Source organism: Chrysochloris asiatica, unplaced genomic scaffold (genome assembly GCF_000296735.1).
Source record: "Chrysochloris asiatica unplaced genomic scaffold, ChrAsi1.0 scaffold00060, whole genome shotgun sequence".
Taxonomy (NCBI): domain Eukaryota; kingdom Metazoa; phylum Chordata; class Mammalia; order Afrosoricida; family Chrysochloridae; genus Chrysochloris; species Chrysochloris asiatica.
In genome coordinates, this window is record NW_006408578.1 from 6634759 (window position 1) to 6653698 (window position 18940).

General features: G+C 42.4%; 1 protein-coding gene across 1 annotated transcript in view; it reads left to right on the forward strand.

Annotated features, from left to right (window-relative positions):
* Window positions 1-18940, forward strand: part of ADTRP (androgen-dependent TFPI-regulating protein) — a 146521-nt gene that overhangs the window by 118946 nt on the left and 8635 nt on the right. The window contains exon 5 of the mRNA XM_006864121.1: window positions 12365-12516. Coding sequence (XP_006864183.1) covers window positions 12365-12516 — 152 coding nt within the window. The remainder of the gene's footprint in view (window positions 1-12364; window positions 12517-18940) is intronic.

Genomic DNA, 18940 nt, shown 5'->3' on the forward strand with positions numbered 1-18940 from the left:
CATCGCAGAACCAACTCAACAGCACCCAACAACACACAACATTGTGCTGGAAGCTGAGCACTCAAAACACACAGTCGTTCCAATGATCATAAAGATGGCCCTGGACTATTGTACCTGAGATTGCACACGAGTCACAGGCAACTCAACAACAACTTACAAAGGGACCACACACACACCCACTGCCATTGAGCCCATTCCGACTCACAGTGACCTTATGTAGGGTTACTGAGACTGTCTTACTGGAGCAGTTCAAGCATTATCTGTCTTCTGCAGAAAGACTGGTGGGATTGAACCACTGACTTTGTGGTTAGCATCCCAGTGCTTATCCTACAGCGCCATCAGGGATCCTTAACAAAAGGACACAAGAGGGAAAAGAGGGAGCAAAGGAAGCAAAGAATGGTCACGTAGTAGAAAACACAGGATGCGTAAGAACCCCATGGTTCTTAAAGAAGAAGGAAGCATCAAGTCAGAAGATTGTGTTGTAGGGAGAAGTTGAACAACAATTTTAAGTGCCATGAAGAGGTTACCATCCTAACAACTCTCATCATTTTCAATATCCAGGTAAACTATTTGTGTAACACTCTAACATCACAGTTTCTCCTCACTCCTTATTTGATTTATTCTGCTGGGCTAGAAACATGTGACATTGGGGTAAATATGTTAAGAACATATGTCCTGCTTGGATTGGAAACAGTCTAGTAGACCATGTGAACATCAGGGTCTAGGAACCTGAGACCAGAAGAACTAGATGGAACCCAACTACCACTACCAACAACTTACATGCATTAGAAGTGTATGCATAGAGGAGGAGAAAATGTGGACTAAGACTCAAAATCATATACAAACACAAGGCTTACTGATCAAACAAAGACTGGTGGTCTCTCGGTTATTCTTCGGGTCTGGAAGTGAACTCAATTCTGTGCTCTGTTTTTAACCAAGAAATAGGTAGATTAGGGACAACAACACTAGTGAGGCACACGCACCATGGAATGGTCAACCATTCGAGATCAAAAGGGCAGCATTTACCTAAGGACAAACATTCAGTACAGTGAGAAAGAGGAATGGAAACAAAAAAACCCAAGAAGGAAGTGAGATAAATGATGTTACATTTGAGGGGATTGCAATCGAGATGAAACGAAGCGTATGATTTGTTGATTGTAAAATTAATGATCTGCTCTGTAAACCCTTCACTCAATTCATAATAAAACTGTTTTGTTGTTTTTTTTTTAAATACATGCTTAAAGCACACAAACTCCTAGTTATCGTCATATCTCTAACCCAAAGACTTTCACTATTTCCCTACAGCTAAGATATATAAAGGAGCTCTGGTAGCATAGTGGTTACGAATCGGGCTGCGAACCTTAAGGTCAGCAGTTTGAAACTACCAGCTGTTCCATGGGAGAAAGATGAGGCTTTCTGCTCCCGTAAAGATTTACAGCCTCGGAAACCCTATACAGGTTCGCTATGAGTCAGAACTGACTCCACAGCACATAACAACAACAACAAGATGCATAAAGTTCAAATATTATGATAATCATTTTGACTCTACTAGATTTAAGGAGTCCTGGTGTGGCACCGTTGGATAAGCACTGGACTGTTACCACAACGTTAGTGGTTCAAAGCTACCAGTTGCTCCTTGGAAACCCTATACAGAGTCACTATGAGTCAGAACCAACTCGACAGCACTTAACAATAGAATTTAAGATGAAAAGACATCTCAGGAGACTATAATATCACTCCATGCACCTAGGGTCAACATCACTGTGCTCAAGTATCAGATTAATCAAAAGTGTGAAGGCTACTAGGTACATTTCCCAATTTTCAGGAGTCACAGTGTTGCTTGGTATGTCCAGCAGCTAAGAGCTGCCTCTGGCAGCTGCAGTGGACAACAGAATTATGGATCTTAGGAGTCCTGGTGTGGTGCTGTGGGTTAATGTGCTGGACTACAAGGTTGGTTTGAGCTGCAAGATCAGCAGTTCAAGCTCACCAGCCGCTCCTTGGAAACCCTATACAGGGTCCCCATGTGTCAGAATCAATGGTAACAAGTGTTGCTATTACTTAGTTGCTGTCAAGTTGGCCCTGACTCCTGACGAGCCAGTGCACAATGAAACGAAACACTACATGGTCCTGTGCTATCCCCTTGATCAGTTCTAGATCAAACCATTGTGAACCATAGAGTTTTCATTGACTATAGTAGGTCTCCAGGGCTTTCTTACTCATCTCTCCTAGTTTGGAAGCTTCACAGAAACCTGCTGAGCATCATAGCAACAAGCAAAGCTCCATTAGCAGACGGGTGGTGGTTGTGCATCGGGTGCATTGACTGGGACTTGAACCCAGGTCTTCCAGATAGAAGGTGAGACTTCTCCCACTGAACCACCGCTGTCACCTATGCATCCTAGTTGCTGTTGTTGTTAAGTGCTGTTGTGTCAGTTCTGACTCACAGTGACCCTGGATAGAATTTCCAAGGGGTGATTGGTGAGCTTGAACCACCAACTTTGTGATTCAAACCGACTTTGCAGTCTAGTGCATTAACCCGCAGTGCCACACCAGGACTCCATTCTTGTAAAGCCATGTAAAACAGTCATTCATCAAAAGATAAAAAAAAAACTTACTGTGCTCCCTATACTTGGGAAACGGATATGTCCCTGTCCTTATAGCACTTAAAAAAAAATCAAACTCATTGCCATAGCGTCAGTTCTGAGTTATGGCAACCCTGTAGGTTACATATTAAAACTGAGCTCCATAGGGTGGTTTGGGCTGTAATCTGTACGGAAGCACATTGCCAAAGCTTTCTTCCAGGGTATCACCAGGTGGGTTTGAACCACCTGAAAAAGACAGATAATTAAATAAGCAACAACTGTTTAAGTACGATGATGAGGAGTAGGGGGTGAGTGTGGGATAAGGTGTCACATGGCATAAAAATCTAACTTAATAGAAGTCTGTGAATAGAAGAAATCTTTCCCAGAGAAATTGTCTTAAGCACGATTAAGAATCATGGGGAAGTCTCTTCAGGGCAAACCCCCTTCTAAGACTGAAACTCAAATGGAATACACAAGCAGGCATGTAATCTTGCCGGTGACCACGTTGGTCTACCGATAGAGGGAAGTGGGGGAAAAACAGAAATGAAGCTGTGGGCTAAATCTGACCACGTTCAACAGACTCCTGTCAACCTATAGTGAGACCTGGTTGGCTAGCAGTATAGCAAGACCTGGGGACTCCTCAGTCCATGGACAGGGACATAGCTACAGAGGACTAGAGTAGCCAGTGAAGCATACAACTGATATGAAGTGAGGGGAGATGTACAAGAACACCCATACTTGCAGATAGTACCCATTTGACCTAGCTTCCTTGGTTAGATGATCAGAACTCGACTAGAGGAAGAAAGAAGAGGAAAAAAAAGTGCAATACACTACAGTTTGATGAACTTATACTTATTATGGATGTAGTAGCTTAAAAGAGGGAATGAATCTTCACAGCAAGGATCATTCCCACGCCCTCTGCACACAGGGTTGACAGGGATGGGCAACTTAGACATTGGCTACCTAAAATGGGCAGGGGGAGGGCTACAAAGGCATGAAGTGACTGGCTTACAAGTTTTCAAGAAGGAGCTTAGTTCCAAAGGGTGTGGGGAAAGGTAGACTCTCCACTGAGTGGTTTTCAACCTTCTGAACGGGGCTGGTGAAGAAGATGGAGATAAGATTCTTGTGGTTTAATAGTGAATAATTACTATAAGGACTGATTGCGATTGTTGCAGATGTAAATAAAGGTAGATGTTTTGTAACAAAAGCAGGGGAGTGGTTGATCTTGCAGTCCTGGAGTGCAGGGCCCTGGGATCATCAAGGGAGAAGAATGGAGTGCGGGACCCTATCCAGAGAAGCAGCGACTCCAGAGATGGAGGCAGAGAGATGGAGCAGCTGGGGACTCTAGACTCATGGAGGAAGTGGGACTGTGTGCTGGTGGCCAGGGGGGCTGGCATGCAGGGTATACCCTTTGGTTGTTTGAGGGTTATATATTCCTGAGTGCTTTGGTGTACATCCAAAAATAAAAAATAAAAAAAACAGGAATTGGAAGCAAATGCTGTTGAATGATGATGCATGGAGGAGATTGTAACCATTACAATGAAATGAAATATGTACGAGAGGATGAGTGTAAAAGCTGATATTCTCCCATGTAAACTATACTCGATTCACTACGAAAACTTAAAAAAAAAAAAAAAAGAAATCTAGGGGAAGAGTATCCCAGGAAACAAATGAGTCACAGGGGTTCCAATCACAGACAACAGCTAGGGTGCAGGCCTGTGAGCTTGAAAGCCTGTTCTGTTCATGAAACAGAAAGATGTTTGATATTCATGGAGTTCAGATAAGAATGTGCACCACTGGACAGGGCCAAGGCCATGTGGGTTGGGTGAAGAAATCTGGATATTTTCCTAAAGCAGTGGGGCCTACTGAATGTCTATAGCAGAGGCGTTTCCTGAACAGTTCCTATTGTAAACAGATCACTAGTGACTTGTGGTCTGGGAAGTAGTGAAGGGAGTACGAACATGTGGGCAGAAAGCCCAGCTTTGTGGTCTGTTACAGCAACCCCAAGAGAGGAGAAGCATGAACCGAGATCCTGAAACGGGTGGTTGGAGAAACATTTAAAAGGAAGAATACATACAAGAGATGAAGTCGGCTGAAGTCGAAAAAATGATTAATTCTATTTGGAAAGTGTTGAGCATAAAATACTGTAGTCGGAAAAAGATGACATGCTTGATTTTAAACTCTACCTGGAAGGGGGTTGGGGGACAGGAGACCATTTCCCAGTCAGAGTACGATCACAACATTCAAGTTCATCAAGAGATTCAATTAACAGGCTTTCTTTCATATACATTTCATCCTGAGACCTTTTAATAAATTGTTGCATAGCCAACAGAGGAAAGAGTATCTTGTGACATTCAGGTAAGAGGTGTATTAGTGACATGAGGGTTGACTTCACACAAAACTATCAGAACCTAATACTCTTATCATGCTATGTATCCCAGCACATCCCCTACACACACACACACACACACACACACACACACAGAGGCAAACATGCTTGGGCCCATACCAACACTTCAGTCATCTCTTCAGCTCCATAGGAGACCTTTCTACTATGAACCCAGGTCTGCTCTTCTACCTCCTCTCCAGACTCTTTCTCTGCATTCCTCTCCAAGAATCTGCTCTAGCCATTGTCCTCTTTCCAGCTTGTCTCTTTATCCTCTTACTGGTTTCTTCCAATAATTTCTCAAGCATATTCATATTCCTCTTACCTTTTCAAACAAAACTAAGATATTTTGATGTGTAGTCAGTATTCAACTAGGTGAGAAGAACCCTGAATCCCCTCTGGTTCCATAAATTAGATCTTAATTGGTCAGACTCAGTGATGAGGGCTGCATTATCCCATAGCCAGTATTTGATGTAGGCTTGGGCATGCGGTACATTTGACTAACGAGTTATCTGCCAAGACTTCTTTTTACTCTTAAATCACAAAGAATAGTTGTGCTTAGGCCTGTGTCTGTCATCATTCAACAGGAGGGATGCTAGCCTAAGGGCTAAAATGAGTCCTTGATGATGGAAGGCCACTACTGTCCAATTGATTGACTCATCGCAAGTTCACAGGACAAAGTAGAACTGCTCCTATAAGGTTTCTGTAAATCTTTACAGAAGCAGATTGCCTCATTTTTTCCTGCTGAGTAACTAGTGGGTTTGAACCGCTGACCTTTTGATTAGCAACATAATGCTTTACCTACTACCAGGGGATCTTGTATAAGATCAGAATAATAAACAAGATCAGAAATCTCAACAACATTGTTGAACCACTGGGTTAACCAATCCTGGAGCCACTATGTCTTTAGACTTTCTCTCACATGAGATGATAAAGTTCCTCATCTTTAAATCCATTTTGATGTGAGATTTCCTGTTGTTGGAAGCATCCTGATACAACCGTCTGTAACTATAACCAACCAGTAAACTCCATTATTCATTTCCTCTTCTTTGAAACTCTTTTAGCTTATTTTCTGATCTTCTTCTTCCTTTATGAGTTCTACTTTATAAGTTTCTTCCTGCTTGGCTGATCCTCGAATTTTATGATTCCCTGGAATTTCACACTTCCCTTATATGATTTCATCTATGGACATGCCCTCTCATTTACTTCAGTTTTGGTCATTCCCATGCCTGTACCTAGGAGCTGTTATCTATAAGGGCTCTATTTTCAGTCCCAGATATAATTCTTCAATTGTCTTTACAGAAAAGAGGTTCAAAGATTCATTCATCACTTTCAACTCTTCCCTACTCTTCCTAACCTCACAAACTTGCTTCACCTCCTCAAAAAATCTATTCTGTTGCCCCAGTTACCCCAGACTCTTTTCTCTCTGTTAACCTTCACACTGAAGTCCTACCAGTTCTATCTCTGCTATGGAGTCCTGGTGTGGCACTGTGGATTAATGCACTGGACAACAAGGTCGTTTGAGTGCAAAATGCATGGTTCATGCTCACCAGCTGCTCCTCAGAAACCTTATACTGGGTGGCTATGAGTCAGAACAACTCGATGGCACTTAACAACAACAACGGCCTCAGTTCAGCCAGCAATTTGCTCCTGAAATACATCAGCTCTCCAAAACAGCAAATGGAAGAGCAGGTGTCTGCTTTACCAGATGAATAGTGGGTATTCTATATACATTGTCTCATTTAATCCTCACATTAGCCTGACATATAAACATCATCACTACATCATTGAAAGAGAAAAGGCATATGGATGTGCCCAGTACCATGCCTGGCACTTACACCATTGGCATCTAGCTGATTCTGACTCACTGGGATCCTACAGGACAGATTAGCAATGTCTGTAGAGTTTCTAAGGCTGTAATGTTTATAAAAGTGGGCTAATCATTGCTTTCAGTGTTACAAAAACCCAAAGACTCTTATTCCTCCAAGAAATCTTATAGATGAAGGGTAGAGTCAAAATCCATTTGTTTCCTATTATATAATCTCCCACCCCTGAGAAAAAACAACCACTGCCAATGAGTTGTTTCCAATTCATAGCAACCCTACTGGATGCTGCTTCTTAGGATTTCCAAGACTGTAAAATTTCACGGGTGCAGACAGCCTCATCGTGCTCCTGCAGAGTAGCTGTGGGTTTGAACCACCAGCTTTGCAACTAGCAGTCCAATGCTTAATCCACTGTGCCACCGGGGCTCCAATCATTTTTCATCATGCTTCGTCTTACCTTATAAATATTACTTTCCCCTGGGACATGTTTTTACAGGAGCTGATACATTTTACCATTTGATGCCTTTCCCTTGTTTTCTTCCTTCCTTTACTCTCTTCCTAGTGTTCTATTCCTTTCTTCCACTCTTCCTTCCTTTCTCTGTTTAACATTTATTCACACGTGCTTTAAAGAAGTAGGACCAACTGCCGGTGCCACTTTTCCCTCTCCCTGCCCTTCTGCTGCCTACCCTTTATTAAATTGCTGTAACTTTGCCTATTTGCATTTTCATGACTTTTCTTATTGTCAGTTCTACCATTTGTCTGTCAGTATGATGGTGGCTTGTGTGTTGCTGTAGGCTATGCCAACAGTATTTAAATACTAGCAGGGTTATCCATGGTGGACAGATTTCAGTGGCGCTTCAAGACTAAGACAGACTAGGAAGTTGGAAACAGAGGAAAGACCAATAGTTGGAAAAGATGGCCTTGGTGATAGAAACGATGCTGGAGATCACATGATAGAATTTTGTCAGACCAGTGTTGAGGATGGCTCAAGACTGCAGTATTTCATTCTGTTGTACATCGGGTTACTCTGGGTCTGAACCAACTCCATAGGACCTAAAAACTCCTGTCAGTTAACACACTATAGCTGTAATTGTACTTTCCCTGTGAGAATACAGAACTCATTAATTTACCTCAGGAATTGTACTTTAAGAATCTTATGCTGATCTCCACTGAGTGGTTTCCAACCTGTCTAGACAGGACTAGTAAAAGGAGATGGGGACAAGACTCTTGTGGTTCAATAGTGAACAATTGTTATCAGGACTGATTGCGATTGTTGCAAATGTAAAGGTAGATGTTTTGTAACAAAAGAAGTGGAGTGCTTGATCTTGCAGTACAGGAGCAGAGGGCTCTGGGACTTTCAAGGCAGAAGAACTGAATGCGGGGCCCTATCCAGAGAAGCAGAGATGTCAGAGATAGAGGCAGAGATGATGATGTGGAGCAATGTGGAGCAATGGAGTGGTGGGGGACTCTGGACTTAGGGAGGGAGAGGGCCTGTATGCTGGTGTATGGGGGGCAGGTTTACAGGGTATGCTCTTTGGGTGTTTGAATGGTTATATATTCCTGAGTGCTTTGGTGTACATAAAAAACAACAATAACAAATGATGCATGGAAGGAATTGTAGTCATTGCAATGAAATGAAATAAGATAGGATGAATATAAAGCTGATGTTCTCCCATGTAAACTATCACTCAATTCACAATAAAAACTTAAAAATACACTTTAAATATATATATGGAGCTCTGGTAGTGTAGTGGTTACGAATTGGGCTGCAAATCTCACAGTGATCAGTTCAAAGCTACCAGCTATTCTGCGGGAGAAAGAGGAGGCTTTCTGCTCCTATAAAGATTTACAGCCTCAGAAATCCTGTACGGAGTCGCTATGAGTTGGCACCGACTCCACGGCACATAAGAACAACACGTATATATACACACTCCAAAAAAAAAAAAGTGTGTGAGGGAAGATAGAGTCCCCACTGAATAGTTTTCACTTTGTCTGGATGTGTCTGGTAAAAAGAGATGGGGATAAGATTCTAAGATTCTAATGATTCATTAGTGAGTAATTGTTATCATGACTAATTGTGACTGTCACAATTGTAAAGGTAGAAGTTATGTAACAAAAATGAGGGAGTAGTTAGCCTTACCGTCCAGAAACAAAGGACCCTAGGACTATCATAGGAAGAGGAGCACAAGCGGAATGCGGGACCCTATCCAGAGAAGCAATGACACTAGAGATGGAGGCAGACATGGGGACATGGAGAGAGGGAGCAGCTGAGGACTCTAGATTCATGGGAAGAGAAGGACTGAGAGCTTTAGGCCAGGAGGCAGACTTGCAGAATGTGCTGTTTGGTGGTGTAAATTATTATATATGCCTGAGTGTTTTAAAAAAAAGAACTAAAATGAATAGAGAGAAATACTGTTAACTGATGGTACGTGGAGGGAATTATAACCATTGTAATGAAACAAATAATATTATTTGTTAAATAAAAAACTGATATCTGCCCTGTAAACTTTCACTCAATTCACAAAAAAACTTTAAAAAAAAGAAAAAGGAGTTTCCCAGTCCTCTAGGGAACACCCTCATCTGTTGCTTTTGCTGCCGTGTGCTGTCCAGTTGGTTCCGACTCCTAGAGACCCTATACAGGGTTTCTGAAGTGTGGCTGGTGAGTTTGAACCATTGTCCTTGTGGTTCAAACTGACCTTATGGGCCAGTGCTTATCATAAAGCACCACATCAGGACTCCTTATTTGTAAACTGTCATATAAATGTACATAGGAACTGTTGTGGGCCATCTAGTTGGTTCTAACTCATAGCAACTCTGAGGCTGAAAATGTTTATAGGAATAGAAAGCCTCATCTTTCTCCTGCATACTGGTAGGTGGGTTCCAATTGCTACTCTTGTGATTAACAGCCCAATGCATAATCCATTATGTCACATTTGTTGTTGTTAAGTGCTGTTGAGTCTGTTCCAACCCGTAGTGACCCTGTGTAGGGTTTCTGAGGAGTGGCTGGTGAGTTTGAACAGCTAATCCTGCAATTCAAACAGGCCTTATGGCCAAATGCTTATCCCACCATGCCACACCAGAACTCACTACGTCACATAGGAACTGTTTTATTGTTATTGTTAAGTGCTGTAGAGTCATTTCCAACTCACAGCAACCCTGTGTAGGGTTTCTGAGGAGCGGATGGTGGGTTTGAACCACTGATCTTGCAGATAGCTGTGCAGTGTGTATCCTATAGTGCCACAATTCAGTTCTTGCTCATAGCAACACTGTAAAGGGTTTCCAAACAGCAGCTGGTGAGTTTGAAATGCTGACCTTGCAGCTCAAGCCAAGCTTGTGGTCCAGTGCACTATCCTGTGGCACCACACCAGGACTCTGCATAGGAACCGTTGTTGTTGTTGTTGTTAAGTGCCTTCAAGTCGATTCTGACACATAGCAACCCTGTGTAGGGTTTCCAAGGAGCAACTGGTGAGCTTGAACTGCCAACCTTGCAGTTCAAACAACTTTGATGCCGCTTTAAATGTTGCACCCTAGGTGCCTCCTCTTAGTCCTGACCCTAGATAATAGCTCTTGTCTCCCCAGCATAATATCTGACAAACAAAAATTAAAGTATTTGAAACAACCGAGATTGCATTTGAGAGGGTTAATTAAATACAAGGCTTCGTTCTTTCATCTGAACTCCTTTGATAATCTGGAGTGTTCAACTGCACTCATTTTTTGGCCCCACATTTGAAGAAGAAGGGTTCAAAGGTTTTCCAGCCAATGAAGAAAATGGCTAGATGTTATCAGGAGTCTTAAAGTAAGGTTTAGGTAAGGGATTAGGAAAAAAAGCAACTTGTGACCAGGTTAGTCATTAGAATTTATCTGATTCAGTGATCACCATTAACAAGCAGCACAGGGTTTGGGGATATAAATCAGGTTGAGCGTTGTGGTAGTCATTAGGAATGCTCACCAGATATTTCCATCTCTCCCTTGCCTCTCCCCTCTTCCAGTCTAGATATATGACACAATTGCACTTCTCAACCACCTTGAGGTTAGAAGGAATTATTAACAAGTTCTAGGAGCTCTGGTAGCGTAGTGGTTACGAATCGGGCTGCGAACCTTAAGGTCAGTGGTTTGAAACTACCAGCCGCTCCGCGGGAGAAAGATGAGGCTTTCTACTCCCGTAAGGATTTACACCCTCGGAAACCCTGTACAGGGTCGCTATGCGTCGGCTCTGACTCGAAGACACTTAGCAACAACAACAACAGGCACTTAAATGACAATACAAGACATCCTGAAGTCACTCTTCCTTCTAGCAAAATTCAAGATGGTGACTTCTCTGTTAGCCTGAGGACTCCTAGAATAGAGGGTCCTAGAGACCCAATGAACATAGAGTGGGAAGTCAACCTATGTTGTAACTTCTCTAGTTCAATTGTTGTTCCTAGCTGATCCTTAGTGTCTCAAGAGGTAAGTAGCCTTAAGGAAAGATGGTTGAGAAGTCTCCAACTGTGGGGGTAGAAGCATTTGAACCCTGATTAAATGGTTACTGTGTGTTCAGACCCTGTTCTATACAGTTTCCATGTGTTAACTGTCTAAATCTTTGCGGCCACCTTACAAGGTGTGTGCTTTTAGGATTCCCACTTTCAGTGAGACGGACAGAAAGGGTGAATTAGTTGCTGAAGGTAGCACAGCTAATAGGTAATAAAGCTCAGATTTGAACCATGACAGCTTGGTTTTAGATTCTGTACTCTTAACGAGTTATAAACTGTAGCTGATACATCATCCTCTCCATATTTACTTTTAAAAGTTAATTCAGACTTTGGCATCATTCAGTACAGTTGGTTCCCAGCAAACTGCATTTTTAGACTTCACTTAGACATAGTGGCAATTGTCCTAGAATTTCTTACCTTCATTGAGCCTGTCAGTCCATCCATTCCTACTAACCCCCTCCACTTCCCACTGCCATCGAGTCGATTCCAACTCATAGTGACCCTATGTAGGGTTTCTGATACTATAAATATTTACGGACAAAGACAACCCCACCCTTCTTCCACAGAGCTGGTGGTAGATTGGAACTGCCAACCTTGAGATTAGCAGTCCATCATCTACAGCCCCATCAGGGCTCCTTAACACACACCAATTAGTTAAAATCAGAGCAACCTGTTTGATTATAGGCATCTTGCATCAAGGCAGTCATATCAGATCTCTGCCCTGCCTGCCCCAACAGATTTGGACAGCTAATAAATAGCAAGCTGCACATGCCTCTGAGGTACCAAACAAAAACAAAACACTTCTCTAGCCAATGGTCTGCAAATGAATGCCATTTTAGCAGGCTCAGTGTCTCACAACAGAGAAATGATGTGTTTGATATTCTTCCATATTCTTTCACTGACATTGACTCCAATAGATTAAGCAAAGCTGCCAGACACAGAATGGCTTACTGAATCAAATCAGAAAGAGTCACTTGTGTTACTTTGTGGAAACATTTCAGCTGTTGTAAGGGATTACCGATAGAGGATCCAGACTCCATTTAGGTTGATGAGAAAATGGTTTCTTTCCTGCTGTCCTAATTGTTGTGACTTTGTCCTTTTGTGCAGGGTCCTATGGATCTACAACAACACTGGAACATGGGTGTATCCTGTGTTTGCCAACCTCAGCCCAGCGGGTAGAGCTGCCTTCTTCTCTCTCAGCTACTGCCTTAGCATCGGTATCTATGTGTTCGGGGAGAAGCTCAACCACTTGATATGGGGTCAGTTATTTATTTCTCTTTTATCTATAGCATTTGTTCTTTCTTACCTGCTCTCCACTCCTTCAGGAAACCAAAGGGAAGATTAGTCCAAAGTGGTGGTGGTGGTGGTGTGCCGTGGAGTCAGTTCTGATTCATGGTGACCCTGTACAGTGTTTCTGAAGCTGTAAATCTTTACGGGAGCAGAGAGAGAGCCTCATCTTTCTTCCACGGAACAGCTGATAGTTTTGAACTGCTGACCTTCAGATTAGCAGCCTGACTTGTAACCATTAAGCTATCAGAGCTCCTTAAGTAGAAAGCAGTAATGTTTGAGACCTCTGTCTTAAGGACTCTAATTGTTGTTGTTAATTGCCGTGGAGTCTGTTCTGACTCAGTGACCACCTATATGGTTTCCCAGGAGCAACTGGTGGGTTTGAACCGCCGACCTTGTGGTTAGCAGTCAAGTGCATATCCTACAGCACCACACAAAACAGGTAAAAAGGAAATCCAGGGGAGAGTTTGTGTTTTCTTAAAGGATCCCATCAAATTAACACCTTTCTTCCCCTCCCCAGACACCTTATAAAACTTTAAGGCTAAGAACACCCTTGTTTGGCAAGCTCAACAACAAAGATCCAGGCGGCACTGTTCCCAACACAAAAGAGGAGGCTCGGGGTCTCCCTCCCCTAAGTGATACCGAAAGGGGCACCAGTTGTTCAAATGTCAAGCTTCCTTCTTTGTAGGAGGAAAGCCCCTCTCAGCTGTTCCAACCACAGAGGTGCATCCCCAGATGAGTTCTCCCCTCCCCACTTAGGATGCTTCTCAACTCTTAGCAAAGCAATAACTAGATAGACTCACCTCTTCTTTAGAGAATGGAACTCTAGAAACCTGGACAAAGTGAATATGTTATTAAACAAATGTTTCTAATTAGGTAGATAGGACCTTGCTACTTCTTAAGAAAAAAAATGTTTAGTTGATTTTAAAGTGGGAGATTTTATCCCAGCCCCCACACTTAGAATATTATTTGTATGGGAAAAGTAATTAGTAAAAAATCAGATTGCATAGTGCCCACGATTTCTTCCTACCCAAGAGGAAGTACAGGAACTCCACATTGATTCCGTGTATAAGGGAAGGCAAGGAGTTACACACCAACCCCCACATCACACACCCACACGTCATTCTGTTTGATCAAAATAGAAATGGTAGAAATGGCAGCTTCCACCCAATCTATGAACTGGTGTGAAAGCATCAGCCCTTGCATTGAAAAGAAGCTAGCTCCAGCAGATTCTGTGCAAGAGTTCATATTTCTGAGAGAACACAGGAACCTTGGAGAAAGCATGCAATTACAATTTTTCACATGTTTTCTACTCATGGAAAATGCACCTGTTTAAGAAAGTCTCAAAGGTAATATCCTTTTTGTAAGTAAATCCCGAAAAATAGGATACTAAAAATTGGTCTTAATTCAGGATCCCAAACCACAGGAAATTACCCAGAGAACTGTGTTGACATTTCAGAGTTAGAATCTAAGCCAAACTAGTAGTGCCTCCCTGAAGATCTGGGGAAAGATTTCGGATGCCTTTCACAAATCCACATCAAAAAAGGAAAAGACAAAAAATCACTTGAAATTTAACAGATCTATGAAATGCAGAGAAAAACTTGATGTTTCATAGCTTAGAGAATGTTTATAATTAATTCTATATTCAATAATGGTTCATGTTTACATAGTTACAAAATTCTGTGTGTAGTATTTTTTCACCTATCCTGTGTCTTGCCTATTGGAATAATATGTGGCACTATAGGATAAGCAATCGACCGCAAAGTCAGTGTGAACCACAAGATCAGTGGTTCAAATGCACCAAACACTCCTCAGAAACCCTATACAGGGTCTCTTTGAGTTGGAACCAAAATGGCACTTAACAACAATACTGACAAATGGTATCCATAGTGATGTTGATTAAAAGAATGGTTTCTTTGTCACGCTAGCTGAAAACATTTGGATTTTGTATAAGCCAATTATTAAATATTTGACTTAAAACATCTGTATCCCAAAACAAGATGGCGGATCGGGTGGACGTGCAGTGAGGAGCTCCATTAGCAGCAACACAGAATACTGGACCGAGCAGGCTCTGGGGATGGTGTCAGAACTCTGAACCACATATAAAGGAATATTTAGAAAGTTGGAAGGCTTACAGCTAGGCGAATTTGTAGCAGAAGCAAGAAATCCATTGTGTTCTTATTCAAAATGCTCAGCTGCTCCCAGAGCTGCCATCTTGGGTGAGACAAAGCGGGGGAAGGATCAGAGCAGTCACAGATACTGAAAGAACTGTGGAGATAAAGGTGTGGACATTCTTTTTTTGGTATCTGTTCATTAGTCTCTCGTGGTCTGCGCACCTCCATTCTGGTGAATAGAAGGGATGTCTGAGTGAGTGGACACCCCACCCCCACCCCCAGAGGGTTCTACTATGCATGTGCACAGATCTCCACGAAATTTCAAGTAACAGTTTCCATTTAAAACCAAACAGTGGGTGGAGACCTGGTTGGCCAACATTTTGGCAAGACCTGGGACTCCTGGGCCCAGAGTCAGTGACATAGCCATAGAGGACTAGAGTGGAGAACGAAGCATCCAGCTGATAAGAAGAGAGGGCATATGCACAAGAACACACACTTGCAGATAATACCCACTTGACCTGGCTTCAATGGCTAAATGATCAGAACTCAACTAGAAGAAGAAAGAAGAGTAACTAGAAAGATGAAAAAAGAGTAATCTGATATAATTTGATGAACGTAACCTACACCTATGGATGCAGTAGCTCAAAAGAGGAAACAAATTTTTACAGCAAGGATCTTTTCCACCCCCTCAATACACAGGGTAGACAGGGATGGGCAACTTGGACATTGGCTACCCAAAATGGGGTGGGGGGCTACAAAGGCAACAAGTGACTGGCTTACAAGCTTTCAAGAGGGAGCCTAGATCCAGAGGGCGCAGAGAAAGGTAGAATCTCCTCTGAGTAGTAACCAATCTGTTTGGGTGGGACTGATGAAAGGAGATGGGGATAGCACTCATGTGGTACAATAGTGAATAATTAATATCAGGACTGATTGCGACTGTTGCAAATGTAAAGGTAGACATTTTGTAGCAAAAGGAAGGAAGTGGTTGACTTTGCAGGCCAGGAACAGAGACCCCTGGGACCATCAAGGGAAAAGAGCGGAGTGTGGGGTGCTACCCAGAGAAACAGTGACACCAGAGATGGAGGCAGAGTCGATGACGTGGAGAGATGGAGCAGCTGGGAACTCTAGACCCAGAGAGAGAGATGGGCTGTGTGCTGATGACCAGGGAGCAGGCTTGTGGGGTGTACCCTTTGGTTGGTAGATGATGCATTAAGGGGATTGTAACCATGGCAATGTAATGATATACGATAGGATGAATGTAGAACTGATGTCCTCCCATGTAAACAATCACATAATTCATAATAAAACAGTTAAAAATAATAAAAAAATGGCAGCACAAAATGGCCAGAGCTGGCCCTGAACTGTTTATCACTAGGAAAAAGGCCTGAATGGGGATTGTGGAGTGGGCCAGGCCGAAAATTCAATTCTGAGTTACGTCACAATGACCAACAGTGGCATCTTGAAATTTCTCAGGAAGAAGAGTGAAAAGGGAAGCTCATCTACTGATTGTACCTACATGGAGGCAATCAAAAAGCATAAAAAATACCAAAATACATACCCATTTAAGCAGTAAGGCCACAGATAACTCCTGAATATATCCCCAGAAACCAGAAAGAGATGACCATCTAAGTACATGTCCAGTAATGAGATAAAGTAACTGAGGCAAATGAGCTGGAAGTAGACCTACACGCCGTACTGGAAGATGGGCAGGCTTTGGAAATGCCTGAGAAGGAATTCAGAAAAATTACTATAATATGTATCAAAACACTATACAATGGAGTTGAGAAAAATAAGGAAGAAGTCAGGAAAACACTACAGGAACAATCAAATAAGATAGATACAACACTGGAAATAATTCAAAACCTACAGAAAAAGGTTCAAACGATTAATAATAGAGTATCTGAAATAGACAATACACTGAAAGGGCAAAGGAGGAGAATTGAAGAGATAGAAGCCAGAAATAGTGAGCTAGAAGATGAATCTCTCAAAACTACTAAGATAGAGAGCAAGCACAAAAAAGGATAAAAAAATCTTAAGAAGGCATAAGATTTATGATGGACAACATGAAGAAGAATAACTTATGAATTATTGGCATTCCAGAACAGAAGAATCACACAGTCCACAGAGGAAACAGTTGAAGAACTGCTGGAAGAAAACTTCCCTAACATCCTGAAAAATTAAAAGATAAGCACATAAGAAGCTCAAGGAACCCCAGGAAGGATAGACCATAAAGGACAATCACCAAGACATATAATAATCAAGCTCTCCAAAATCAAAGACAAATGCAGAATCCTGAAAGCAGCTAGGGAAAAGAGAAGTGTAACATACAAAGATAAGCAAATCAGATTACACTCGGATCTCTCAACAGAAACCATGCAGACAAGAAGGCAATGGGGAGGAATATATAAACCCTGAAAGACATAAACTTCCAACCAAGAATTCTCTACCCAGCAAAGCTGTCAATCAAATACGGTGTAATCAAAACATTCCAGGATAAACAGAAAGTAAGGGATTTTTCCAAAGCAAACTTGCTATGAAAAACATCCTAAAGGAAGTACTGTGGATTGAGAACCAACAAGAACAGACAACAACCAGGGAATGACGTAAGTGGCAGCATCACCCTGAACTCAATCAACAAATGGAAGAGTCAAGAACAGAATAAAATTATAAGAACAGAGCATCTCAGTGCAAATCCTCTTTCAAGACTAAAATGCAATGGAAATACACACTCTGATTGGCGAACACGCACATCACCCACAAGGGGAAGTGACTGAAGAACATCAATGAAGTGGCGAGCTAAGCCCTACATCGTTTAGCAGACCACTGTGAATCCGGGTGCAGACCTGGTCAGCCAGCAGCGAGGCAAGACCTGGGGACTCATGGGTTCAGAGTCAATGACAAAGCCACAGAGGACTAGAGTGGAGAGTGAAGCAGCCAGCTGATAAGAAGAAGGCGGCAGATGCAAGAACACCCACACTTGTAGATGATACCCACTTGACCTGGCTTCAATGACTGGATGAACAGAGCTCAACCTGAAGAAGAAAGAAGAGGAAAAAAGCGTCAACTGATACAACTTGACCTACACCTATAAATGCAGTAGCTCAAAAGTGGAAACAAATCCCTGATGCAAGAATTATTCCCAACCCCTCCACACAAAGAGTAGACAGGGATGAGCAACTTGGACATTGGCTACCCAAAATAGGGAGAGGGATACAAAGGTAAGAAGTGACTGGCTTACAAGATTTCAAAAGGGAACCTAGATCCAAAGGATGTGGAGGAAGGTAGAGTCTTCAGTGAATACTATCCAGCCTGTCCAGGAAGGGCTGATTAAATGAAATGCAGATGGGCCTTGTGACGCAATAGTGAATAATTGTTATCAGGACTGATTGTGAGGGTTGGAAATGTAAAGGTGGACATTTTATAGCAAGGAGGGGAGTGATTAACTTTTCAGTCTAAGAGCGGAGGGCCCTGGGACCATCAATGGAGAAGAGCGGCGAGTGGGACCCTACCCAGAGAAGCAGTGAGGCCTGAGATGGAGGCAGAGAAGATGACGTGAAGAGATGGAGTGGCTGGGAACTTGAGATCTGGAGAGGGAATGGGGCTGTGTGCTGAGGACCGGAGGGGTGGGGTGGGGTGGGGGGCTTGCAGGGTATACCCTTTGGTTGGGTGATGATGTATGGACGGGATGGTAACTATGGCAATGAAACGATGTATGATAGAATGAATGTAAAACTAATGTTCTTCCATGTAAACTACCATACAATTCACAATAAAACATTTATTAAAAAAAAAAAAAAAAAACAGAGAATCTGGGAGGTCAGTCTATGATGAAAACAATTACAGTGTGAAAGAAGGTAAACACAGAGGAACAGAGATCCAGGTGGTGAGAAGATCAGGTAGATTACAGGATAAAAGACTGTCTTAAACTGAGGGAAGAATTAATGGAATATAAGATAATCATAACAGTGGGGTTGGAGTTGGGGTTTAGTTCAGGTGTTGGGAAGGTCAGTACAGGAAGGTGGAGGAGGTGGAAGAACAAGACAGATAGGAGAACACTGAGACAGGTTTGCATGGCCTACGTGGGACAGAAGTAAATACTGATGCGTGCTCAACCGTGGAACAACAGCGCTCTGGGATACAGGGATCTAGGCACAGTTTGAAGAGGGGAAATAATACTAAAATGCTTGACTGTCTTATGAATATTGGTTTCCCTTACCTACTATTGTAAAATAGACATTTGAGTGGGATAGAAAAGAATGTTGCAAAACAGGATTATAGAAAA